Source organism: Coenobita brevimanus, chromosome 6 (assembly GCF_032717465.1).
Source record: "Coenobita brevimanus isolate Jiangsu-jjx chromosome 6, ASM3271746v2, whole genome shotgun sequence".
Classification (NCBI taxonomy): Eukaryota; Metazoa; Arthropoda; class Malacostraca; order Decapoda; family Coenobitidae; genus Coenobita; species Coenobita brevimanus.
The window spans coordinates 54,756,849-54,783,899 of record NC_136959.1 but is presented as its reverse complement, the minus strand read 5'-3'; the positions used below and the strand labels follow the sequence as shown (position 1 = coordinate 54,783,899).

The 27,051-nt window shown below is 41.8% G+C and overlaps 1 protein-coding gene across 1 annotated transcript in view; it reads left to right on the top strand.

Moving 5' to 3' along the window:
- The window catches only part of LOC145399783 (uncharacterized), a 192,194-nt gene that overhangs the window by 90,765 nt on the left and 74,378 nt on the right, over positions 1-27,051 (top strand). The window contains exons 6-7 of the mRNA XM_080272335.1: positions 3,993-4,240; positions 4,633-4,779. Coding sequence (XP_080128461.1) covers positions 3,993-4,240; positions 4,633-4,779 — 395 coding nt within the window. The remainder of the gene's footprint in view (positions 1-3,992; positions 4,241-4,632; positions 4,780-27,051) is intronic.

Below are 27,051 nucleotides of genomic sequence, written 5' to 3'. Positions count from 1 at the left end.
ATAGGCCAGTTTCGTCAGCGTTGTAGACTTGACCGAGAGTTAGGCCCTTCCTGTCGATCAAACCCTTCACCTTGTGCCAAAACTCGTCAACTCCATCCTCGTTAGCGTCCAATGCTTCGCCATGTGCTTTACAGTTGGTAAGGCCATGCTGCAACTTGAACGCGAAGAGCCAACCCTCGGATGCCTTGAAGTCTAGGGCGTCGTGAAGCCTGGCGAACTTCTCAGCAGCAGCCTTCAGCTCTGTTCCACGTACCATCACACCAGCAGCACGTTGTTGTTGATACCAAATCAACGTGGATTGGTCATTTTCTGCAAACTTGGGGGCAAACATAACCTTCCTTCCCACGTTGCGTTTGCTTCTCGACGAGAAGTCAGCCGTGTACTGCATGAGTTTGTCTTGGGACCTCTTGATATCGAACAAAGTAGACCGGGCCAGGTTAAACTCGCGGAGAATGCGGGAAGAAGACCACCCCGCATCTACTTTCTCCAATATCTCCCTCTTCTTCTCCAGAGTCAACACCACTCTCTTCCTTTTCTCAGGTGGCGGGGCCATCATCACACACACTAAGAAGAGGCCTGAGAGCAGTAGGAGGCCCTGCAGCAGGTAGGGCACCACCACAAAAGCGATCACGTGGGCAGCCATTACGACGAGCGTGCACTCGCGGCGAGAGACAGGCGGAAAGTGGGGAGGATGCAGAGGCGCTCTATCGGACGTCGGAGGAATGACACGCCAAAACAATGCTCCCCCGCGGTGCGCGCAGTAAGTTCAAATTACGGACGGGGAATGTTGGATCCCAGGACGATTTTGTCTGGGTAGTGGGGATGTTCGGTTATTGGGCGTCCGGATATTAGAGTGATTACTGTATATTCATTCATCATTCATTGCCAGATGCCATGTATCCCAAACGGGGTGGCCAAGGGCTTAGAGTTAATTGTTTTACAGGGAGGGGTACTAATCCTCCACCAACCCCATTTGACATATATATATATATATATATATATATATATATATATATATATATTTATATACATATACATATATTTATATATATATATATATATATATATATATATATATATTTATATATACATATACATATATTTATATATATATATATATATATATATATATATATATATATATATATATATATATATATATACATATACATATATTTATATATATATATATATATATATATATATATATATATATATATATATACATATATTTATATACTGTATATATATTTATATATATATATTTATTTATATATATATATATATATATTTATATATATATATATATATATATATATATATATATATATATATATATATATATATATATATATATATATATATATATATATATATATATATATATATATATATATATATTTATGGAAGGAGCACTTTGAGGATTTGTTGAATGTACAGAGTGGCAGCAATGCGAGTATAAGTGGTTGGGAAATGGCTGGGAGAAGAGATGAGAGGAGGGAGGAAGAGATCAGTAGGGCGGAAGTAATGGAAGCAATGAAGGAGATCAAGTTGGGAAAGGCCCGAGGAATTGATGGAGTGTGTGGTGAAATGCTGAGGTATGCGGGTGAGATTGTTGTAGAGTGGATATGGAAGTTGTGTAGATTGGCTTGGGAAGAGGGAAGGGTTCCAGAGGACTGGAAATCAAGTATAATTGTTCCTTTATACAAAGGAAAAGGGGAGAGAGAAGTATGTGGTAACCATAGGGGTATTTGCCTTCTTAGTGTGACTGGTAAAATATATGGTAGAATACTCATTGAGAGGGTTAGGCATATGACAGAGGAGCTAGTTGGAGAAGAACAAGGGGGATTTAGGAAGGGAAAAGGGTGTGTAGATCAGATATTTGTTCTAAGATGTTTAGTGGAGAAATATCTAGAGAAGGAAAAGAAAGTGTATGCTGCCTTCATGGACTTGGAGAAAGCTTATGACAGAATAGATAGGCAAGGTATGTGGTAGGTATTAAGGATATATGGAGTGGAGGGGAAATTGTTGAGTGCTGTGAAGAGTATGTACGAAGGAGCTAGGGCTTCGGTGCGAGTGGATGGTGAGCTGAGTGAGTTCTTTGATCATAACGATCTGCAACTGTTCTATTTCTCCGCTTTTGAGTTTTAAGATACTGTTATTCAAAATCTTTGTGATCTGTGGTGTACAATGTTATTACATATACTGTAATTTACTTGCAGATCCTTATGCATTTTTATTAGTGTGTGCTTTACTTGTGGGGTATGGTGGCATTGTCTGAAAACAATAAATGAGTAATTGATGGGAAACATTTATTGGTTTTTACCCCTGTGATGAGAATGAAAGAGTATTCCCTACAAGTTGTAAAAGGCACTTGGAAGGAGGAAGTTGAACACATTTTTCTAGTTACTGGTTTAGTGTGTATGTGGAGACTTTGCCAAACAGCTCTGTTGCAAGCAGTCTTGTATCTTTAGTGATATAGGAGGAAGGAATGCCCCCCATACTTCCATCCATCCATCCATCATCCAATCCTACATTGCCTCATGAGGATCGTAGGGGCTCGGGGCTAGGCAAGTTGGTCCTGACAATTAAGATGCGAGTGACCAGCCTCACTTATCCCTAAGTGGCATTACATGAGCAATAAATCCTAACCATCCCTTGGATATAAACCTTCACTGGCTTAATCTGGTTGGAGTGCCAATTATCCACTAAACCACCAGGTGCCAAAATCTGGTTATATGGTTACCACCCATCGTTGTAAATGGTTTCCTGATGTACAGGAAACCATTTGGCTCATTACTCAGTGTAGAGTCACCCACAGGCAGAAGGAAGAGGAAAGAATGAAGGAAAGAAAGACAGAAGAGGATGGAAGGAAAGAATGATGGGGGAGAGGAAAGGGCAGACACCCGAGAGCAGCACTACATTTAGTGAGCGGATGTTGAGCGCCCCCACCTACCACATATTTGTTAAATGCTGTTCCCAACAAGAACACGTGCCGGGTACAGCAAACTTGGCCCTGGCAGTCAATTTAATGCTGACTTATAAATACAACAAGATATCTAGTCAGAAATGATGCATACTGTATCAATTTGAGGTAAATTGGGTGAAAATTTATGATTTTATGCCCATTTTAAATTTTTGGCATGACCCTCATGACATTGACCCCCCTACTGCTAACTGAGGGGTGACCCCCCTGATGTGATGAGGCATATTATAGGATGCAGATTTGAAGGATGCACCTTTAGGTTTTGGTTTCATGTTGATATGGTGAATTTGAAAAGAGTTATGGTGAAAAAACAATCTTCTTTTTCTTTGGGGGGGGGGGCTACAGTCTGGGCCTTGGCCCTATTTGGCCCAAAATTTAGTCAGGTGATTAGAAGGTCATAGCCCATCATCCCTATAATTTTAGTCTAAATCACACCAGTAATTTTTGCATAAAGTTGTTAACAGACAGACAGACACACACACACAGACCGAGTGAAAACAATACCCATCCCCAAGTCCCTCTGGGGTGGGGACAGGTAATGAGAAAATAGAGTCTTGCTCTGGCTCCATTGCCATTTAATTGTGGGAAATTGAATTTAAATTATGATGAGTTATTAGATGATGTATGTACTGTATTATATTATTTTGGTGTTATTGGCTGTAGCTGTATTTTTACACAATTTTTTTTCTTTTTCTTTCTTTTTCTTTTTTCTTTTCATTTTCTTTTTTGTGTAATAGCTTATATTGTTTGCTTCTCTTCATTTTCATTGGCTGCTGGTGCATATTTAGATAATTTTGTATGATCGTTTTCTTTTATAATACCGGGTAGCTTATATTTTCTGCTTCTTTTTAGTTTCATCTTTCAGAAGCTGTTTTCTAGTAACTGTTGCTTGGCTGCCTATTTAGTGGCTGTCCTGAACTTGTATGGTATTTGTCCCCATGCAGTGTCCTGTGTTCCCCTTTCTTTATAGCACAAGTAACATGTTCTACTATGCCTACCAACTAAGGCGTAGGCCATTTTTTAGGTCGCGGACGAGGAGTGAAGAGAGCTTTAGAATCCAGTGACGCTAGTGATGCCATTAACAAGGCGGCTGCAGTGTCTACATCATCACCTTCAAAGAGACGAGGACGGCCTCCGTCATATCATGCTTCGACCCCTAATGCATCAGCAGCCAATAGTGGGAATGCGGGTGGGGTTGGGGGTGGAGGCAGCAGTGGAAGTGACAGTGGGGGTCAGGACAACACAGTTACCAGTGTAAGGACCTGTAACTATTCAGTACGCATGGTTTTCTTTTGTAGGTATTATTTTGTACTTCTCAATTATTTGCCGCCATGTCATCTCTCCCACGGTAGCTAGGGAGTTTTAAGTGATTTACGGTTGGATTGAGGAATTATGTAAAGAAAAATTATTGGTGTTTGAAATGTTAAATGTTAGCAAATATGAAACCTTAAATATGTACAGCATTTTGGTACTAAGAAAGTACATTTGTTCGACTTAATCCATCCCCTCATAAGTTAAGCAAGCCTAGGGTATTTTCTGCATGCATAATGGGTTGGCTTAGTAATATGAATATCTGCTGGCACAAGAATACAAGATTTAATTTGGAACCCCATTGCTGAAAACTGACTTAGTTCACGTGCTCATAGACGGACGAGAAGAAAGCCCCTCCCAGGCTGAGTTCTGCGTACAACTATGCTGGTGGCCGTGGGCAGCGCCAGAGCCTGACAATAAAGCTACCTGAGGGGCCACCATTAACTTCTGAACAGCTGGCCATGGTTGAATCTCAGTTTAAGGTCAGTAGTGCTTGTCCACTGTGTCCTGGTGTCTCAGTGAGGTAAGTGTGTTGATCCAGTAAAACGCCACTACTGTCGACAACGTGTCTAACAGCCATCACCATCGCCTTTTGCTCAGTCTCAGGCTAATATACTTCTTTCATTACTTAACATTATAGACTTGCAGCAGCAGCATCGTGCTGATAATTGTAGTCACCATTCAGCCAGATTTAAGAGTCTGGATTGAAAAATTGTTCCTGAGTATAAAGCTGTTTTGTCAGCAAAAAACAGAACGAAGAATGTGAAATGCATGGGAGAGCTGTTTTTCCCCCTGGTGATATTTAGTATTTATGAGTAATTAGTAGATTTGGATCAATAATTTTCAAGTTTACAAAAGTCAGAAGAGTTTTCTAAGAAGGGTTCTCAAATTAAGTTTTTAGAAGTACGTATTGTAAATACTGTAAGGAAAAATTTATTAGTGAATCAGCCAGAAGCACCTTCTGAGCAGCTATGTTGTCCTGCATTGTAACAGCAAGCCAGAAATTCATATTAAGCCAGAGATTCATATTACAGTTTGCATGTTTGTTCAAAGCTTTTAGATCTTGGAAGGGTGTCGGTAATAACTATGCACTTCTGTTTTTAGCTTGTACAGTTTCATGGTCATTCGTAAATGTCCCTTCCTGTTTGTTTTTCCTTTTTCAGATGTAAAACTCTTAAATTGTCAGATACTTTAAAATGGTATGTATATTGTTGCATTGTGCTTTGATATTCTGTTACCTTTACTAATACCTCTACTTGGCAAAGCTTCCTAGTAGTGCTAATATTATGATTTCTTAGCATTGTACTACTGTATGGTCATTTTAATCTTCTGTAAATTCATTGTTCAGTGTATGTTGCATATTCTTGAGAAAACTGGAAAAAAAAAAAAACTGCAGAATTGAATGCATAACACACCTAACTATCTACATATATTTAGGGGGTATTTGTCTTTTCAGATGCTCTTCACATTATTTGCCAAATAGTATCTTGTGCTTCTTCATGCATAATTCATCCAAGCAACTCAGTCCCCCATCACTTCCCTATCTTCATCAACTTCTGTATTTCATTCCATACTCATTTACTGTGTCTCTCAACCATATTGATCTTCCATCATTCACACACTGTAGTGCTGCCTACTTTTTCCCTCATGTCAATATCTTTTCTTTGTTCTCCTCTTCTTGTTTCTTTTATCCTTCTTTTCAGTACTTGTCACTCTTCTTGCCACTTCAGGTGGCTCTACACTGAGTGACAAACCTAAAAGTTTTCTGCAACTAAGGAAGACTTATAGCCAAATAATGAGGTGACTTGGAGCCTGTTGTGATGCCCCTGTTAACTGGATGGAGAAACAAAAATGTAGTGTCCACTCAGGAACAGACCTGTACACTGCTTCCCTCATCTTCATGGGAACATTGGTTCACTACACTGGATGGCCCTGCGGGGGGGTGGTTACTTTCCTGTGGTTGATGGGTCTGCAAGATCAGGCAGAGTGGGATAGCGCAACAACAACACAACCTTATTGACCTTTCTTGTCTCCTCTCACCTTTTTCACACACTGTCTGATGCTGAAGAGGGATATCATCATGTAATGACATTGCTATAAATGGGCTGTCCTTTGCTTCATTTCCACTGACAGGATGGTGGACTGCCGGAGAAGGTTAACTTCAGCCTGCAGTCCACCAGGTTTACATTCAGATGAACCTGAAGCCACAACAACAGTTTTCTCCTTTCATTCTCATCATATTCCCGTACCATTTAGGCATGCTGTCTTCAACCCTGTATCCAGTAAACTTCCTTACTCCACATCTATTCACAAATTACATTATTTCATATGTACTTCACTCTTCTCATCCTCCATACATATTAGCCTTTTTTCTATCTGTCTATCTATAACCAGACGCTGTAATCCCATAAAGGGTGGCCGTTTGTCTTTGAGCGAGGGGTTTTACAGGGAGGGGCACTAACCCTCTACCATCCCACTTGTTGACACATAGGGAACATATGTGGGCTGGTTATATGGTTACCACCCAGTGTTGTAAATGGTTTCCTGGCTTACAGGAAACCATTAGGCTTGTCACTCAGTGTAAAGCCACCTGAAAAGGAAAGAAGATTAATAAAAAATGACAGCAATTATGGGAGAAACAGGAAGAGAATAGGGCAGATACAGAAAAAGACTGATAGAGGTGAAGGAAGAAGTAGGCAGCACTACATCAAATGAGTGAAAGATGGTCGCCATTACCTACCACGAGCTTCTGTTAAAGTTAGAAAATCTAGGTGAAGAGGAAGATAACAATTTATATATGAGATAGCATTAGCCAAGCTTATCAGCCAACTAACCAATACCATTCGCCTAACTGTTACATCCCCCCCCCCCCCCCCACATTGAACCAGTACAGATTTTTTCTGTAGATATTTGCATACTGGATTCAAACAGGAGAAATATTTTTGTGTGACTTTTATTCATGATTTCATTTATTGTATAGTGAGATTCAGTGTGAAAGAGTCTTGTTACCTTGACGCTGTTTTCTGTGTGTCTATTGCCCGATGCCTCAGTCCCGTAAGGGATGCCTCCATGTCGCCCTGTCCAATGCCACTTCATTGCTTCTTTGTCAGCTTACACCCCCCTCCCTTATATACACCCACGGCTAGTTGACTAAGGACCTACACACAGAATTGCTATGGGAGAATTGTCTGTCTTTGTTTGTTTCCACCTCTACCAAAGGAATTTTTTGGGTAAGAAATAACTGGCAACTCCTCTGGTGTTGGCGGGAGGTGGTGAAACACTCAGCACGTCAGTGCTTGCCCAGAAGCGAGAGTGGGAGTATATGTTCCCATCACTCCGAGCTTGCACGTCCCTCTTCATTTGTATGCATTACTGTTTGCCCTGTTATTTTCCTAGAGTCGAGTTGTCATGCCTGGAAAGTACTGCTCAAGGAATGAGTGGGTCCGTATCATTGCACGGAGGCAGGATAATGCTGTCAACATGATTTGTGAACATACAGGACATGGAAAGTCGACCGTCACAAAGATTCTTGCTGCAGCGTGCAGCCTGCCACCTGATGTCGTAGCAAAGCACAAGCATAGCAGTGGAAAGAAGAAGACAACTTCCAGAGGGAAGTAATCAAGAATCCTCGACTGACAGCAGCAGATTGAAGAAAATGCATCCCCAGTTGTTACAAGACATCTCATTTCGAATTATCCAACACCGCTTGCAGAAGGAGCTGGGTTTTCCAAGCCGCATCGCAACCAAGAAATCTCTTCTCACTGACCGCATGAAGAAGCAGCGCATTCAGTTTGCCAAGAAGTATTCACACTGGATATTGGTTGAGTGGAGAAAAGTTATGTTTTCCGATGAAAGTGCGTTTCAAGTGTTCCAGGTGTGTTCTGCCAAGGTTTGTCGCCCTGCCTCCTGTAGTCGATATGACTGTCACGGGGGGATGTGAATTTAAGAATTTAAATATGCTTGATATTGTTCAATAGTAGAGACAAGGAACTGACTTGTGAAAATCAAGTAGTAAGTTTTACTTTATGTGGCTTGCTTCGCCGATTCTCTAAGGACGAGAATTTATAAACCTTCACAGCAGTACACAGCAGAGACTGATTACTCACGAGTGCTGTTTGTTAGTACTGTTAGCCTCTTGAGGAAGTGACTCCACCCCTGACAGTCAATAACTAATACTAACAATAATGGACAGGTTCTTGCCGGTGCTTACCTCCTGGCTGGCATAATGGATTTAAGTTTAATACAAAAGAACTGGCCTAAATACCAGTTGTGAATAATGTTAAGAGTTTGTGCAAACTAGGAGTGGCAACTAAAGTAAGCTTAATGTGGAGAAATACAACACGATTCTAATTACATTAAGCTCAAAGAAAAGAACTGTGAATTTATTGATTACAGTAAAATAAATTTACGTTATATGAATCTCAAAATGAATTCAAAAGGGGAATTCACAGTCACAGAGGGACTCATGAATTCAAATAACAAAGGAAATACACTCACTGGCTCATTCAAAAGCTAATCAGACTTAAGCCTAGAGAAATGAACGAATATTCTGGTCAGTGGAGGGAATGGAGCTGAAGCTACGAAACACTTGGCGTCTGCGTGTCGAACACCATGCGCTGCTATTCGCTGCTAAGCTCACTTCGCCGATCACCGTCTAGGTGGAGATCCAGGAAATCGCTGTACGACAGAGACGCTGCTCTCAACGCTAGACACAAGCGATCCTACTCTCGAGGCGGTCCAAAACTGACTAAGTTCGAACTGGGAAGGGGGGTAAGAGATGTCTGTGTTCGCCGGAAGTAGGCGTGGCCTAACTTCAACGGTCAACAGAGAGAGGGCGAACGATATACACACGCAATAAAATCACTCAGTGAAAGCACTGATGTCATGCATAAGAATGGTCACTTATGAAACAGTGACAAATGTTCTGAAAACCATCGTGATCGAAGTGCGTGCGAGGACGGTTGAACTGAGTGATGCCCAGTGGGAATGCCACTAGAGTTCGTGATTTTCTCACCAAAGTACAATGTCATGAATTTGAACTGTTAAGCACGGACAATCAGTAATGGTATGGGGGTGTTTCTTAGGTGAAATGGGAAGGGGAGGCCTCTGCTTTCTTCCTAAGAACTTGATGATGAATGGTAGCCGGTACATTCAAGTTCTGAAAGATCATTTGTTAAACTTTTTTGCTTTCATGGGTGCGATTTTTTCATGGACAATTCAGTTCCATGTCACAAGTCTAGAAAGGTGACAAAATGGCTTCAGGATAATTGGATTGAGGTCCTAGACTGGCCTGGCAACAGTCTGGATCTAAATCCAATAGAAAATGCCAGGCAAAGATGAAGAAAATCATGGCAGAGAAGAAGACACCCAAGCTGGACAATCTCAAGACTGAACTGACAAATGTTTGGTGCAAAGAAATGCCCTTAGATTACTTTAGAGATCTAAATGATTCCATGCCAAAATGCATCCAACTGGTCCTGGAAAACAAGGGGAACATGATTTCATTAATGAATGGGATATCATGAACAAACCTTGTGATATACTATGATTTCTGTGTTTTTTAATACCTTGTGGGGGGGAGGTCCTAAGTCAATTTGTGGTAGCTGTACCTCTCCTTTCCATCCCTCCATCTCATCCTTGGCCTCCCCCTCCCTTTCCTCCCCCACCACCCCTCTCACATACACTCTGCTTGTTAGTCTCGTGCTCTCCATCCTCTCCAAATGGCCAAACCACCTCTATATTTCTCCTAACGATTTCAGTCACATCCACATCCACACCACAGCGCTCCATCACTTCCTCATCTGTCAGTCTGTCTCTCTATGTAGCTCCATGTGCTCCTCTCAGGTAACTCATGTCCACTGCTCTTACTCTTGACTTGTGTCATTCCAACAAGGTCCAGTCCAAGCTTCACTTCCATGTTAGAGTTGGTATCACAATGCTGTCATGCAATGACTTTTTTTTTTTTTTTTCACATCCTTGCTCACTCCCTGTTCCTTATCACTGCATCCAAAGGCCCAGCAACCTTTCTTCCCTATTGTACCCTTTAAAGCACTTCACCCTCTAAACTTCCATCCATACTCATCACATTACAGTAGTACTTAAATGCATTCACATTTCCATTTCCTCCTCATGCAACCTTACTCAACATTCAGTGACTTCACTTCTCTCAGAGACCATAACGTTACTTTTCCCTACTTTCATCTTTAGATTCCATTCCTTACACACACTCTCATTCACGAAGCTTTCCAGTTCCCCTTCGTCTTAACAACACAGTATCATCTACAAACAGCAGTACAGGGAGTTTCCAAACACTGCCCTCTCTCACTAAGGTCACTCCAACATCCACTGCTGTACCTTGTATCTCTTTTATAACCCCAGCCATATACAGATTGAACAACCATGGAGACATTACACATCCCTGTGTCAATCCAACTTTCAGATAGAAAATTCACTCAGTTCACTATCCACACGCACTGCAGCCTTAGCACCATTATACATACTCTTCACTGCCATTAACAACTTCCCATCTACTCCATATATTCTTAATACTTTCCACAATCCTTGTCTATCCACCCTGTCATATGCTTTCTCCAAATCCATGAAGGCTGCATACAACTTCTTTCTCTTCTCTAGAAACTTTTCCACTAAATCCATCCATCCATCCATCCATCCATCCATCCATCATCCAATCCTACATTGCCCCAAGAGGAGCGTAGGAGCCCGGGGCTAGGCAGTTGGTCTCGACATTTAAGATGAGAGTGACCAGCCTCACTCATCCCTGAGTGGCATTACATGTGCAATGAACCCCAACCATCCCTTGGATATAAACCTTCACCGGCTCAATCTGACTGGAGCACAATAATTACCCACTAATCCACCAGGTGTCAAAATTTGGTTATATGGTTATCACCCAGCGTAGTAAATGGTTTCCTGGTGTACAGGAATCCATTTGGCTTGTCACTCAGTGTAGAGTCACCCACAGGCAGAAGGAAAGGGAAAGAATGAAGGAAAGAAAGACAGAAGAGGGAGTGTAAAGTCACCCATAGGCAGAAGGACAGGGAAAGAATGAAGGATGGAAAGACAGAAGAGGATGGAAAGAAAGAAGGATGGAAGAGAGGAAAGGGCAGACACCTGAGAGCAGTAATACATTGAGTGAGTGGATGGTGAGTGCCCTCACCTACCACTAAAGATCTAAGAATAAATATCTGATCTACACAAGCTCTTCCCTTCCTAAAACCTTCCTGTTCTTCTCCAACTGAAGCCTCTGTTATTTCCCTAACTCTGTCAGTAAGTATCCTACCATATACTTTTCCTATTACACTAAGAAGATGAATGCCCCTATGATTACCACACACTTCTTTTTCCCCTTTTCCTTTGTGCAAGAGAATAATTATACCTTACTTCCAATCCTCTGGGACTCTACCTTCCTCCCAGGCCAATCTGCACATCTTCCACATCCATTCTACTACTATCTCTCCCCCATGCTTCACCATTTCACCACACACTCCTTCAATTCCTGGGGCTTACCCCATTTTAATATTCTTCATTGCTTCCACAACTTCCATCCCACTGATTTCTTCCCCTCTTCCAATCATGTTTTCAGTGACTCTTCTCTCTATTCGCATTCATGAGGCTTTCAAAATATTCTTTCCGTCTGGTCCTTACTTCATCCCCATTGGTTAATAATTTGCCACCTACATCCTTCACAATTTCACATTTCTTTCTGCTTTCACTTCTACATTTCCACATCTCTCTCAGTATAACTTCTTATTTTCAGAGTAGTTTGCATTGATTTTTGTTCCTAGATCATCATTTACCTCCTTTTTCCTCTTCACTAGTCTCTTTACGTGCTTCTTGCTTTAAGTATATTCGGTTTTTATTTCAATTGAACCCTTTCCTCTAACCACTTTAGCCACTTATTCCTCTTTTCCCCCATTGCTCTCTTAACCTCTTCATCCCACCATACCATAACTTTCTTCATTGTTGTTACTCTTGCCACACCACTCACTGTTTTAGCATTTCTAACTAAGGAGTCCCTGAATGGATTCCACAGGCTGTCCAGATCCATTTCATTCCATGATTTATACAATAATAGCAATACAATGGCAAGTCTACAGTTGTCAGCCATATATGGTGTACTTGCTGTGTATATGAGGCACCATAGGTGTATTGGCTTTGTTGTGTTGCAGTGTATATTTAAATATATATAAGCCCGTATTTTGTTGTTTTATATAAAATTTAAAAAACGACACCGCTGCCACCAATGTTGATGAGCATCGCCGTAGATAGACATAGAGAGATAGGGTGGTTGGTTGGAAATCATCAAAGCACCACCAGTAGAAAATCATGAGGCATCGTGTGGCTTGAACTTGCTGCTACTTAGTAAAATGATGTGTCATCAGCTAGAGTAAATACATAGGTCTCTCTCTTTTTCATCTTCCCCCCCTTGTTTATCATAAATTCCATACACTGATAACTTCACTTGTCATCTTTCTGCCACTGGTGACCATACTGTCTTATTCAGAACTGGTATAATGGCAGTGGCTGGGGTGTTCTTATGACATGGTGGTGGGTCATGTGGAAGATCAGCAAAAACTATTTTAACGAAATTTAAATCCACAAACTGTTCCCCTAAACCAACAAAATCTGAGATTGTTCTCGCGTGCTTTCACACACCAGCCAATCCATCATCTTTGTTAATCCACCAACAACTCTATGACAGCAAATCCTCCTCATTAAAACCACTTTATTCCAATTTGTTCTATTTCACGCACGCCTCATACCTTTGTGGATGTTCATATGAGTTACAGAGCACTCTTGGGTTACGGAGTTTATTGTACACAGTTACATCGAAGTGTGATTGACAGCGTAACATAGTGTGATGGCAAGTTCCTCCTAGCTGACCCAGTCTCCTGCCTTCTGCCCTGGATCGTATTCTCGTGCTGTCTCTCTAACCCCTTCTGCCCTGAAGGAAATCTCTCCGACATTATATACAGCTCAGAGAGGATGTGTGTGTGTGATGTAGTGTCTGGTAGATTTCCAATCACCTGGACTATAAAGAGATTGAGTTACATCATGTGTTAAGACATTCTTAATGGTCTGAGACAACAAGATTGTAGATATACATTATGTAGATTGACATTCCTAGTGAGAAGCTGTGGTTGTCTCCAGCAGACACTACATCCTGCACATTGCGATATGAGATATATACTATTGCCTATATTATGCCTACATATCTGGGGTAAATGCAAAGTTGTTGAATGCCCTGAAGAGTATGTATGAGGATGCTTTGGCTTGAGTGTATGTGGATAGTGAACTAAGTGAATTTTTTTTTATGTGAATATTGGATTGAAACAGGGATGTGTCATGTCTGTGGTTGTTCTGTCTGTAAATAGATGGGATTATAAAAGAGGTACAAGATAGGGCAGTGGATATTGGAGCAGCCCTTATGTGAGAGGGCAGTGTTTGGAAACTTCCTATACTGTTGTTTGCAGATGATACTGTATTGTTAAGTGAAGACAAAGGGGAACTGGAAGGCTTGGTGAATTAGTTTGGGAGTGTGTTAGAAACGGAATCTAAAGGTGAATGTAGGGAAGAGTAAAGTTATGGTCTTTGAGAGAAATGAAGTCACTTAATGTAGAGTGAAGTTGGATGATGAGGAAATGGAATCTGTAAGTGCATTGATTGTGTGATGAGCAAGGATGGAAGTTTAGAGGATGAAGTGCTTGAAAGGGTGCAAAAAGGAAGAAAGGTTGCTGATTCTTTGAAAGCACTGGGAAGAAATAGGGAAGTGAGCATGGCAGTAAAAAATTCTCTGCTTGATAATATTGTGATACCAGCTCTAACGTATGATATGAAGCTTGGACCGTGTTGGAAGGACACAATTCAAGAGTGAGAGCAGTGGAATTGAGTTATTTGAGAGGAGCATGTGGAGTTACATGAAGAGACAGACTGCGAAATGAGGAAGTGAAAGAGCATTGTGGTGTGCATGTGAATGTAATAGAAATTGTTAGGAGAAATACATGGAGGTGATTTGGCCATGTGGAAAGGATGTAAAGCGAGAGACTAACGAGGAGAGTGTATGTGATTGAGGTGGAGGGAGGGGAAGACCGAGAATGAGATGGAGGGATGGAATGGAGAGGTATATGAGGGTGTGTGTGAGCTGGAGGGAGAGCAATTAAATGGTGAGGGACAGGGCAACATGTAGGTGATTTGTTTGTGGCCATCCCTTTCAGGTTTGATGTGTCTGGTGCATGCACGCATGCACGTTCTCCCTCGCTCGTGCGCACACACACACACACACACACACACAGAAAGAAGTATCAGAGGAAATCTTTGAGAAAGGTGAAGAGCAATTTAGAAGGCTAGGGAGATTTGAGAGAAACAATGCCCTTGAAAGTAACCTTCCAAAGTGTGAACGTAGGAAAAGTAGTATTAAAAAATGCGAAAAAGAAACTTAAGGAATCAGAGGAATTCAGAGTTGTATGGATAAAAAGATGCTGTACTCAGGAGGAATGGGGATTACTAAAGGAAAAGAGGGATGAAGGAAAACTAAAGAATGATAAAAAATCAGATGAAGAGAGAAGTAATTATTATTTATTTCTTTTATTTATTTATTTTTTTCTTTACAAAGTAGTATGGTTACAAGTAAGAAAATGGCACATAAATTACAGGAACTAAAAACTAGAAGGGTAAGAAACTCAACCCAAGTCAGATGTGTAAACAACATGACAAAATTCTTGTACTCAAATGTGGATGGATTGATATGCAAATTATTAGAGGTAAAAGACTATACCGAAGAAAAGGAACCTCATATTGTTTGCCTAAAAGAAAGAAAATTAACCCTAAGGATATCTGATTATTCCTTAAATTCTGATGAATACGATATATGGTGAAGAGACAGAATTTGAAAAAAGGAGGTGGAGTTATGATATTAACAAAGAAGAAACTCCAAGTCAGAGAGATACAACTAGATATACCCTCACTAGTAGAATTTGTTGCAGTAGACATAAACACATCTGAAGGGAAAATCTATCTATCTATCTATCTATTGCCAGACGCCATAATCCCGTAAGGGGTGGCCACTTGACTATGAGTTACTTATTTTACAGGGAGGGGCACTAACCCTCCACCAACCCACTCGTTGACATGTAGGGAGCACGTATGGGTTGGTTATATGGTAACCACCCAGCGTTGTAAATGGTTTCTTGGCTTACAGGAAACCATTTGGCTTGTCACTCAATGTAAAGCCACCTGTGAAGGAAAGAAAAGCAATAAGAAGTGACAGGAAAGATGGGAGAAATAGGAAGAGAGGAGGACAGACACAGAAAAAGAATGATAAAGGCATAGAATTGAGGAAAAATCTGAAAGAATTATATTAACAGGAGATTTCAGTACAAATATACACTGGAATGCTCTAGATTTAAGAAGCTGTGAAAGTTGTTGGGATCAGAAACTTCTGGATCTTATACAGGAGTTTTTCCTAACAACATGTAAAGGAAAACAATAGAAAAAGAGGACCAAAAGAACCATCATTATTAGATATCATATTTACTTGAGAAAAAAATGAAATTAACAACATAATTTATCACCCTCCTTGCAGCAAAAGCGACCATGCCATATTAGATTGTAATTTCATGATAGCATATGATATAGTTAGTGATAATGAAAATTACAAAAAGAGCGTAAACTTCAAAAAGTGCAGCCATCATTAGTTAGCGATAATGAAAATTACAAAAAGAGGGTAAACTACAAAAAGAGCAGCCGTCATTACCTAACGAAGTACTTTATAGAAATAGATTGGGAAAAGGAGCTTTGAGGACAAGATATAAATGTTTTATATAAAAGATTCTATGAATTTTGCAAATCCAGAATTATATCCCACAACACAAAGAAACAGAAATGAGGATATAGAAATGGTTTAATACCGAATGTAAAACAAAAGAGGAAAGAGATTTGCTGTGGATTAGACTCAGACGACATAATAACGAGAGAGCATTTAACAACTACAAGCAGGCAAGAAATGATTATACAAGGATAAGGAGAGCAGCTCAAAGACAGTTTGAGGAACATACTATAAATAAAAGGACTGATCAAGCAAAGCTGTTTTACAGCCACATACGAAGCAGAACTAAAGTCAAAGATAAAGTACAGTCCGTCATGGATGAGAGGAAAAACTATATCAATGAAGAAGATATTTGCTCAGTACTAAACATAAGATTCCAATCAGAGCGACGCAGGGAAGGAAAGTATCTGGTGCTATGAAGGCTTTGATAAAGAAGAGAATCTTGAGTGTTGCAGCTGTGTGAGACTTTCATGAAGGAGTGTTAGTTTAACATGTGGATGTAGACTATGGTGTGGCATGAAAATGAAAAGTCAAGAGTAAGAGCAGTGGAGATGGGACTGCTGAGGAATGTATGTGGAGTACAGAGTTGATACGATATGGAATAATGTGATTGGTGAAAGATGCGGAGTGAGGAAGTCCGTGGACACCAGAATCGAAGAGAATGTACTGAGGTGGTTTGGTCATGTGGAGAGAATGAATGAAAATAGTGTGGTGAAAAAGGTATATCTGAGCAAATTTGGAGGAGGGAGGAGGTGAGGTAGTCCAAGAAGAAGATGGAGGGATATGGTGGATGAGTGTGTGAGGAAGAGAGGTATGGAAGTTGGTGGGGCTAAGGGACTGACAAGAGACTGAGCTGGCTGGATGAATTGTGTGTGGAGAAGTGCATAACCAGGGATTTGACACCCCTTTGTAACGTGACAGCATTTAGATTGACTCTTATCAGATAGGTATATGTGAAGCTACAGAACATGGTGAAATTTTTTTGGCCTATCAGATGGAGCCAGGATTCCATGGGCTTGGATGATGAGTGAATGGAGGCATGGCCCATTGAATTGGGCAGACTTTGGCTGTCAGGACATTTGCTACTCCTTACCCTGCCATTGGGTGGGAAAGGAGATCCGGATGATGATGATGATGATGAGTATTTACAGAAGAGAGTAGATTTGAGAGAGATGAAAAGGAACAAGCATTCTCACACACATTGACAAATATATATGTAAATGGGAACAAGAGGTCCAGGAAGAGATGAGTAAATTAGAAAGAGGGGAAGCAAATGGTCCTGACGAGATTTCAAGTTGGGTATTACCTGAATGTGCAGAAGAGTTAAGCAGACCAGTATATTGATATTCAGGGAATCCTTAAGACAACGCAAACTACCTGATACTTGGAAGAAAGCAAGCATTGTTCTCTACTCCAAGAAAGGAAATAAACAAAATCCACTTAACTACCAACCAGTGTTGTTGACCAGCATCATAAGTAAGATATTAGAAAAGCTATCTATCTATCTATCTATTGCCAGACGCCTCAATCCCGTTTGGGGTGGCCACAAACAGATCGCCTCCAAGTCGCCCTGTCCCCAGCCATTTCACTGCCCTGCTCCCAACTCACACCCCCCTCTCTCATATACCTCTCCACCCCATCCCTCCATCTCATCCTCGGCCTCCCCCTCCCTCTTCCCCCCTCCACCTCACTCACATACACTCTCTTCGTCAGTCTTTCACCCTCCATCCTCTCCACATGGCCAAACCACCTCAGTGTGTTCCTCATAACACTTCCTATCACATCCACATCCACACCACAACGCTCCTTTATATCCTCATTCGTCAGCCTGTCTCTCCACGTGACTCCACAGGCTCCTCTTAAATAACTCATTTCCACTGCTCTCACTCTTGACTTGTGTTCTTCCAACAAAGTCCAAGCTTCACTTCCGTACGTTAGAGTTGGTATCACAATACTGTCATGTAGTAACTTTTTCACTTCCATGCTCACTTCCCTGTTTCTTATCACTGCTTTCAAAGAACCAGCAACCTTTGTTCCCTGCTGTACCCTTTCAAGCACTTCACCCTCCAAACCTCCATCCTTACTCATCACACTACCCAAGTACTTAAACGTACTCACATTTTCCAATTCCTCACCATCCAACCTCGCTGTACATTCACCAACTTCACCTCTCTCAAAGACCATAACTTTACTCTTCCCTACATTCACCTTTTGATTCCGTTTCTTACACACTCTCAAACTCATCCACCAAGCCCTGCAGCTCCCCTTCGTCATCACTCAACAACACAGTATCATCTGCAAACAACAGTACAGGGAGTTTCCAAACACTATCCTCTCTCACCAGGGTCACTACAACATCCACTACCCTTGATAAGGGAAATTTGGGTAAATTATCTGGAAAAACATGTATGATAACAGAAAGATAGGTCAGTTTTCGAAAAATAGAGCCCGTGTTTCTAATCTATTAAGCTACTATGGTTGAGTTGCAGGAACACTACAGAAAAGAGAAGGATGGGTAGACAGCATCTACAGTGGAATCTCCTAAATCGCGCATTTCTTAACAGCTAATTCATAATACGCGGCAGCATTATGCAGCAGTTTGCAATATCAGTTGTTTACCAACCACAGTGCCATCTGGATGTGTCAGTGTATCACACATTCTAAATCCTCATTTATAGCTTTCAGAGGGTATGTTTTTAAAATTGTACAGTAGCTGTGACAATCCAGGAATAATAAAGAGTAACCTGTGAAAGACTCATTTCAATAGAAAATAGGGAAAGGCCGTGCCCGTCTGGTGAAGAATTAATCACACCGCATAATTCTTCACTAGATGGGCGTGGCGATTCCACCTATAATAACGAACTCATGATCTCAGTTTAAGTAATTTTGGTACATATGTAGCACAGATAGGTAACTGTTGATTGTGACTGCAAGAAATGAGTGGAAAAAAACAAAATTGGAGTACTCAAGGAAGCTGCCAGGTTGCCATCAGCTGTGGTTTATGAACGATCTCTCCAACTGGCTGCATTATCTACTAATCACCACTCCAACTGGATGCATCTGGGTATCACACATTCTAAATCTTCATGTATAGCTTTCAGAGGAAGGTTTATAAAAATGTCCAGTAGCTGTGGTAATCCAGCAATAATAAAAAGAAACCACTGAAAGACACATTTCAGTAGAAAGTATGGAAACAATTCCACCTAGTAAGAAGAGGGTGGATGAGGAATTTGGATGGAATTTGAGTGTAAAGTGGAGGGAATGTAGGAAAATGTCCTGGAAAGAGGTAAGGAGAGTGTGATAGGGTGCCAAAGAAGGGGAGTGAAAGATAAAAATGATAGATTACTAGTGGAGAAGGGAGAAAAAATGAGGAGATGGAGAGAACACTTTAAAGAATTGTTGAACATAGAGAATGAAAGTAATGCGACTATAAGTGGCTGGGGAATGGCAAGGAGAAGGAGGGATGTGAGAAGAGAGGAAGAAATCGGTAGGGTGAAAGTTGTGGAAGCAATGAAGAAAGTTAAACTGGGGTAAGCCCCAGGAGTTGATGGAGAGTGTGGTGAAATGCTGAAGCATGGGGGAGAGGTAGTAGTAGAATGGATGTGGAAGATGTGCAGATTGGCCTGGGAGGAAGGTAGAGTCCCAGAGGATTGGAAGTCAGGTATAATTATTCCCTTGTACAAAGGAGAAGGGAAAAACGAGAGGAAGGAGTAGTTGCAGGGAGAGTGGAAAGGTTACAAGAGGATGAGAAAAAGGCAGATTATAAGAGAGAAGTGGAGGAACGATTGGGCAAATATGAATTGGAGCAGATGGGGGATGTGGAAGGTGTGTGCAGGATATTTACAGAAGAAATATGTGCAGCATGTGATGTGGTGTGTGGGAGGAAGAGAAAACGGAGGGGGGTGCAAGGAACAGCGTGGTGGACTGAAGAGGTGAGACAGGCTGTGGCACAAAAGAAGAAAGCATACAATGAATGGTTGATAAATAGGGGCATGGAAGAAGTTAAGAGGTGGAAGAGAGAGTTATATGTAGAAAGAAAGAGAGAGGTGAAAAGATTAGTAAGAGAGAGTAAGAAGAGAGTGGATGAGGAATTTGGAAGGAATTTGAGTGTAAAGTGGAGGGACTGTAAGAAAATGTTCTGGAAAGAGGTGAAGAGAGTAAGACAGGGTGGAAGTGAGGTTAGCAGGGGAGTGAAAGATAAAAATGGTAGATTACTAGTGGAGAAGGGTGAAAAAGTGAGCAGATGGAGAGAATACTTTAAGGAATTGTTGAACATAGAGGATGGAAGTAATGCGAGTATAAGTGGCTGGGGAATGGCTGGGAGAAGGAGGGAGGTGAGAAGACAGGAGGAAATCAGTAGGATAGAAGTTGTGGAAGCAATGAAGAAAGTTAAATTGGGGAAAGCCCCAGGAATTGATGGAGTGTGTGGTGAAATGCTGAAGCATGGGGGAGAGATAGTAGTAGAATGGATGTGGAAGATGTGCAGATTGGCCTGGGAGGAAGGTAGAGTCCCGGAGGATTGGAAGTCAGGTATAATTACTCCCTTGTACAAAGGAAAAGGGGAAAAAGAAGTGTGTGGTAATCATAGGGGCATTTGTCTTCTTAGTATAATAGGAAAAGTGTATGGTAGGATACTTATTGACAGAGTTAGAGAAAGAACAGAGGAATTGGAGAAGAACAGGGAGGCTTTAGGAAGGGAAGAGGTTGTGTAGATCAGATATTCATTCTTAGATCTTTAGTGGAAAAGTTTCTAGAGAAGGGAAAGAGGTTGTATGTGGCTTTCATGGATTTGGAGAAAGCATATGACAGGGTGGATAGACAAGGATTGTGGAAAGTATAAAGAATATATGGAGTAGATGGGAAGTTGTTGAATGCTGTGAAGAGTATGTATGATGGTGCTAAGGCTGCAGTGCATGTGGATGGTGAACTAAGTGAATTTTTCTCTTTGAAAGTTGGGTTGAAACAGGGATGTGTCATGTCTCCATGGTTGTTCAATCTGTACATGGATGGGGTAATAAAAGAGGTACAAGGTAGGGTAGTGGATGTTGGAGTGGCCCTGGTGAGAGAGGATAGTGTTTGGAAACTCCCTGTACTGTTGTTTGCAGATGATTCTGTGTTGTTGAGTGAAGATGAAGGGGAGCTGCAAGGCTTGGTGGATGAGCTTGGGAGAGTGTGTAAAAAACGGAATCTAAAGGTGAATGTAGGGAAGAGTAAAGTGATGGTCTTCGAGAGAGGTGAAGTCAGTGAACGTACAGTGAGGTTGGATGGTGAGGAATTGGAAAATGTGAGTACGTTTAAGTACTTGGGTAGTGTGATGAGTAAGGATGGAGGTTTGGAGGGTGAAGTGCTTGAAAGGGTACAGCAGGGAAGAAAGGTTGCTGGTTCCTTGAAAGCAGTGATAAGAAACAGGGAAGTGAGCATGGAAGTGAAAAAGTTACTACGTGACAGTATTGTGATACCAACTCTAACGTATGGAAGTGAAGCTTGGACGTTGTTGGAAGGACACAAGTCAAGAGTGAGAGCAGTGGAAATGAGTTATTTAAGAGGAGCCTGTGGAGTCACATAGGAGACAGGCTGACGAATGAGGATATAAAGGAGCGTTGTGGTGTGGATGTGGATGTGATAGGAAACGTTATGAGGAACACATTGAGGTGGTTTGGCCTTGTGGAGAGGATGGAGGGTGAAAGACTGACGAAGAGAGTGTATGTGAGTGAGGTGGAGGGGGGACGAGGGAGGGGGAGGCCGAGGATGAGATGGAGGGATGGGGTGGAGAGGTATATGAGAGAGGGGGGTGTGAGTTGAGAGCGGAGCAGTGAAATGGCGGTGGACAGGGCAACGTGGAGGCGATTTGTTTGTGGCCACCCCAAACGGGATTGAGGTGTCTGGCAATAGATAGATAGATAGATAGACAAAGGAGAAGGGGAAAAAGAAGTGTGTGGTAATCATAGGGGCATTTGTCTTGGTGTTATAGGAAAAGTATATGGTAGGATACTTATTGACAGAGTTAAGGAAATAACAGAGGAATTAGTTGGAGAAGAACAGGGAGGTTTTAGGAAGGGAAGAGGCATGGAGATCAGATATTCATTCTTAGATCTTTAGTGGAAAAGTTTCTGGAGAAAGGAAAGAAGTTGTGTGTGGTCTTTATGGATAGGGAGAGAGCATATGACAGGGTGGATAGACAAGGATTGTGGAAAGTATTAAGAATATATGGAGTAAATGAGAAGTTGTTGAAGGAAGTGAAGAGTATTTATTAGGGTGTTAAGGGTGCAGTGTGTGTAGATAGTGAACTGAGTGAATTTTTCTGTTTGAAGGTTCGATTGAAATAAGGTTGTGTCATGTCTCCCTGATTGTTCAGTCTGTATATGGCTGGGATTATAAAAGAGGTACAAGGTAGGGCAGTGGATGTTGGAGTGGCCTTAGTGAGAGAGGGCAGTGTTTGGAAACTCTCTGTACCGTTGTTTGCAGATGATACTGTGTTGTTGAGTGAAGACGAAGGGGAGCTGCAAGGCTTGGTGGATGAGTTTGGGAGAGTGCATAAGAAACGGAACCTAAAGGTGAATGTAGGAAAGAGTAAAGTTATGTTCTTCGAGAGAAGTGAAGTAAGTGAATGTACAGTGAGATTGGATGAGGAGAAATTGGAAAATGGTGAGTGTGTTTAAGTACTTGGGTAGTGTGATGAGTAAGGATGGAAGTTTAGAGGGTGAAGTGCTTTAAAAGGTACAGCAAGGAAGAAAGTGCTCTTTCCTTGAAAGCAGTGATAAGAAACAAGGAAGTGAGCATGGAAGTGAAAAAGTTCCTACATGACAATATTGTGACACCAACTCTAACGTATGGATGTGAAACTTGGACCTTGTTGGAGGGACAGAAGTCAAGAGTGAGAGCAGTGGAAATGAGTTATTTGAGAGGAGCATGTGGAGTCACATAGAGAGACAGACTGACAAATGAGGAAGTGAAGGTGCATTGTGGTGTGGATGTGGTTGCAATAAGGAAGTGTTAGGAGAAACACATTGAAGTGGTTTGCCCATGTGGAGAGGATGGAGAGTGAGAGACTGACAAGGAGAGTGTATGTGAGTGAGGTGGAGGGGAATGCCAATGATGAGATGGAGGGATGGAGTGGAGAGGCGTATGAGAGAGGGGGATGTGAGCTGGGAGTAGCGCAATGAAATGGTGGGGGACAGGGCGACATGGAGGCGATATGTTTGTGGCCACCCCTTACGGGATTGAGGCATCTGGCAATAGATAGAATGATAGAATAACAAACTGACGATCTCCAGGCAGTACGTCTTTGATTTTCCCTGGAATGATTATTGCTTCCATGGCCGGGAGCCATCTGAGTGTGCCTTGCGCATTACGGAGGTTATCCCCTTGGGCATGGAAACATGCATTCCCTTCTCATATCCTTTGACTAATGCAAGAAAGCCTTGGTTTAATCACACTTGTTCTAATGCTGTCCACAACAAGGAGAGGGCCCATAAAAGGTACCAGAGCCAACCACCCCTGAATCACATCTTTTTCATGTTTCTACCCTAAATCGTACTAAGTCTGTTCTTCGCTGTGCTAAAAATAATTTCATCCGTACTAAGTGCTCTCAACTCTCCAACTCGAATTCTTCCCGCTTCTTTTGGCACCTTGCCAAAGACCGTTTCATCCCTACTAAATGCTCTCAACACTGCAACTTGAATTCTTCCTGCTCCTCGTGGCACCTTGCCAAAACCTTTCTAACACCTTTAGCTCATCATATTTCCCTCCTGTTTTGTACTCTGATGGCTCTGTAGCTATTTCTTCTGCTGATAAAGCAGATCTCTTCACTGAGACTTTCTCCTCCAGTTCCACCTTAGGCGATTCCGGTGCTGTTCCTCCATCACTTCCCCTCTCTGACTTGTTAAGCTGATGTACTGTATTTTCTGCCATCATTGGCCTCAATACTAATAAGGCATATGGGCCTGATGGAGTCCCTCCTGTTGTCCTCAAGAACTGTTCTTCTGTGCTTATATCTCGCCCAGGTAAACTCTTTCGCCTTTGTGTATGAACTTTTACCTTTCCACCTTGCTGGAAGTTTGCTCTCATTCAGCCATTCCCAAAGAAGTGTGACCATTCCCAACCCTCTAACTATCGTCCAGTTGCTTTAACATCGTATGTCTCAAAAATTTTTGAGTCATTTCTTAACAGAAAAGTTTTAAAGCATCTTTCCTGTCACAACCTTCTTTCTGATCGTCAGTATGGGTTCCGTTAGGGACTCCTGGTCATCCTCTTTTCAGGACTTTGGCGAAAGCTTTGCTAGTGCACTTGACATCTCAAAGGCTTTCGATTTGAGTCTGGCATACATCTTTAATTTCCAAACTGCCCACGTACTGTTTCTATCCCCCTATCACTGCCTCCATCTGTAGCTTCCTTGGTGTTCCTCAGGGCTCAGTCCTATTGCCAACTCTCTTCATTTTATTCATGAATGACCTGTGCTGTACATCTAACCCTATCCACTCATATGCTGATGATTCCACCCTTCACCTTTCCATTCGATTTCAGCAACGTCCATCTCAGCAGTTACTTCAGGAAACAAGGCATGGGCCTGTGGCACACCATATGTCTGACTTGGCTCATATCTCTGACTGGGGTAAAAAAAAATCTTGTTTTTAATGCATCAAATACACGGTTCTTACACCTATCAACCGGACAAATCTTCCACAAGAGTACCCACTAATGTTTAATAATATTCATCTCAATCCTGCATCATCGTTGAACATGCTTGGGGTTTCATTCACTTGAGACTTATCTTGGAAAGATCATATTACATCTCTTGTAAAATCTGCTTCCAAGAGATTAGGAGTGGTAAGCTGACTCTGTACTTTCTTTACCCCTGCACAGTTGTTGACTTCATACGCAGGTTTTATTCGCCCCTGTGTAGAGTATAACTCTCGTGTGGGGAGGCTCCCCGCATACAGCTCCTCTCAGTTGGGTGGAGTCAAAGGCTTTCTCTTACTGGCTCCCTTCAACCTCTGTCTCTTCTCCACCCTGTTGCATCTTTATCTCTTTTTCTAGTGCTACTTCAATGGTCACTGCTCCTCTGAACTGTCTACTTGCATCCCTCCACCTCAACGATGGGCGCGTAGCACCCATATAGCAACAAAGTCTCATCCCTTTTCTGACCAGCTCCCTAATGCAAGAGTTAACTGTTACTCCCAATCCTTCACTTATGCAACAGGTCAGCTCTGGAGCTGTCTCCCTCTCTGTATTTCCTGCTTCTTATGATCTCCAGTCTTTCAAACATAGTGTGTCCAGGTAGCTCAGAATGATTGGATCTTGAATTTGGCTCTCTTTTGTATTGTTTTTGTTTTTTTCTTGGAAAAAACAGTTTGCAGGCTCCTGGCATTTAGTTCCGTCTTCAGCAATCCATCCATCATCTAATCCTACGTTGCCCAAAGAGGAGCGTAGGAGCCCAGGGCTAGGAAAGTTAGTCCTGGCATTTAAGATGAGAGTGACCAGCCTCACTCATCCCTGAGTGGCATTACGTGAGCAGTAAACCCCAACCATCCCTTGGATATTAACCTTCACTGGGTCAATCCGAATGGAGCACCCACTAAACCACCAGGAGCCAAAATTTGGTTATATGGTTACCACCCAGTGTAGTAAATGGTTTCCTGGTGTACAGGAAACCATTTGGCTTGTCACTCAGTGTAGAGTCACCCACAGGCAGAAGGAAGAGGAAAGAATGAAGGAAAGAAAGACAGAAGATGGAGTGTAAAGTCACCTGCAGGCAGAAGAAAGAGGAAAGAACGAAGGAAAGATAGACAGCAGAGGATGAATGGAAAGAAGGATGGAGGAGAGGAAAGGGCAGACACCCGAGAGCAGCACTACATCGAGTGAGTGGATGGTGAGCGCCCCCATGTTCCACAATTCCTTCTTCCTTGCATTTAAAAAAAAAAAAAAAAAAAAAAAAAAGTGATTTTGATACATATGTAATACAGATAATTAACTGTTGAATTGTGACTGCAAGAAGTGAGTGGGAAAAAAACAAAATTTGGGTATTGGAGGAAACTGGCAAGTCACCATCGGCAGTGTTTACGAACAATATGTCCAACTGGCCGCGTTGTTTATCAACCACCACTCAGACTGGATGCGTCAGTGTATCACACATTCTGAATCCTTATTTATAGCTTTCAGAGGTAAGTTCATGAAAATGCCCTTTAGATGTAATAATGCAGGTATAATAAGTAACCTGTGAAAGACTCATTTCAATAGAAAATATTGAATGGCCACGCCCGTTTGGTAAGGTCAGCGAATCTACGACTCTTACAAGGACATGGAGGCAACCGAGGACAATGACGACACCACTTCCATTGCCTCGACACTGAACTTTGAGGGGTTCCTGAGGGAGGTTGATAAGGAGGAAGCAGCATAGAGGTGGTAGCATGAGGCAGCAGCACACTCGCTTGGTGATGGGAAGCTGTAGTCCGTCTCAGGCCTCAGAACCCCTCCCCCCACATCCCTGTCATTTCGTCTGTAAAACAGTTCAGCTGTATAGGCCTAAAGTGGTAAACGGCCGAATTGCCTTACGACTGAAATGTAGTTTAGGTTAGGTTAGGCACAGCCTAAGAGTCTTTGGCCTAACAGGATCACGATCGAAAATAAATACGGTCAGAGAGTCTCGAACTCTTCCCCCCTTCCCTGTTGATTCAAGCAGTGTCATCTTCCAGAGTCAGGTAAGAATCCTACAGTGTTGTTCATTTCCATCAAATATTCTCTACTAATTTCTTTTCCAGGTTGTTAGTGTTTACTGGTGACCAATTTGATATAGGTTTTGACCAGTTTGGCGTAGGTTTAGGAGTAAGTGGGGCAACTTTTCCAAGATGATGGACTCATAAGTAATTCTCCCCATAATATTAGTTATTTCTTACTTGCAAATAGCTCAAAT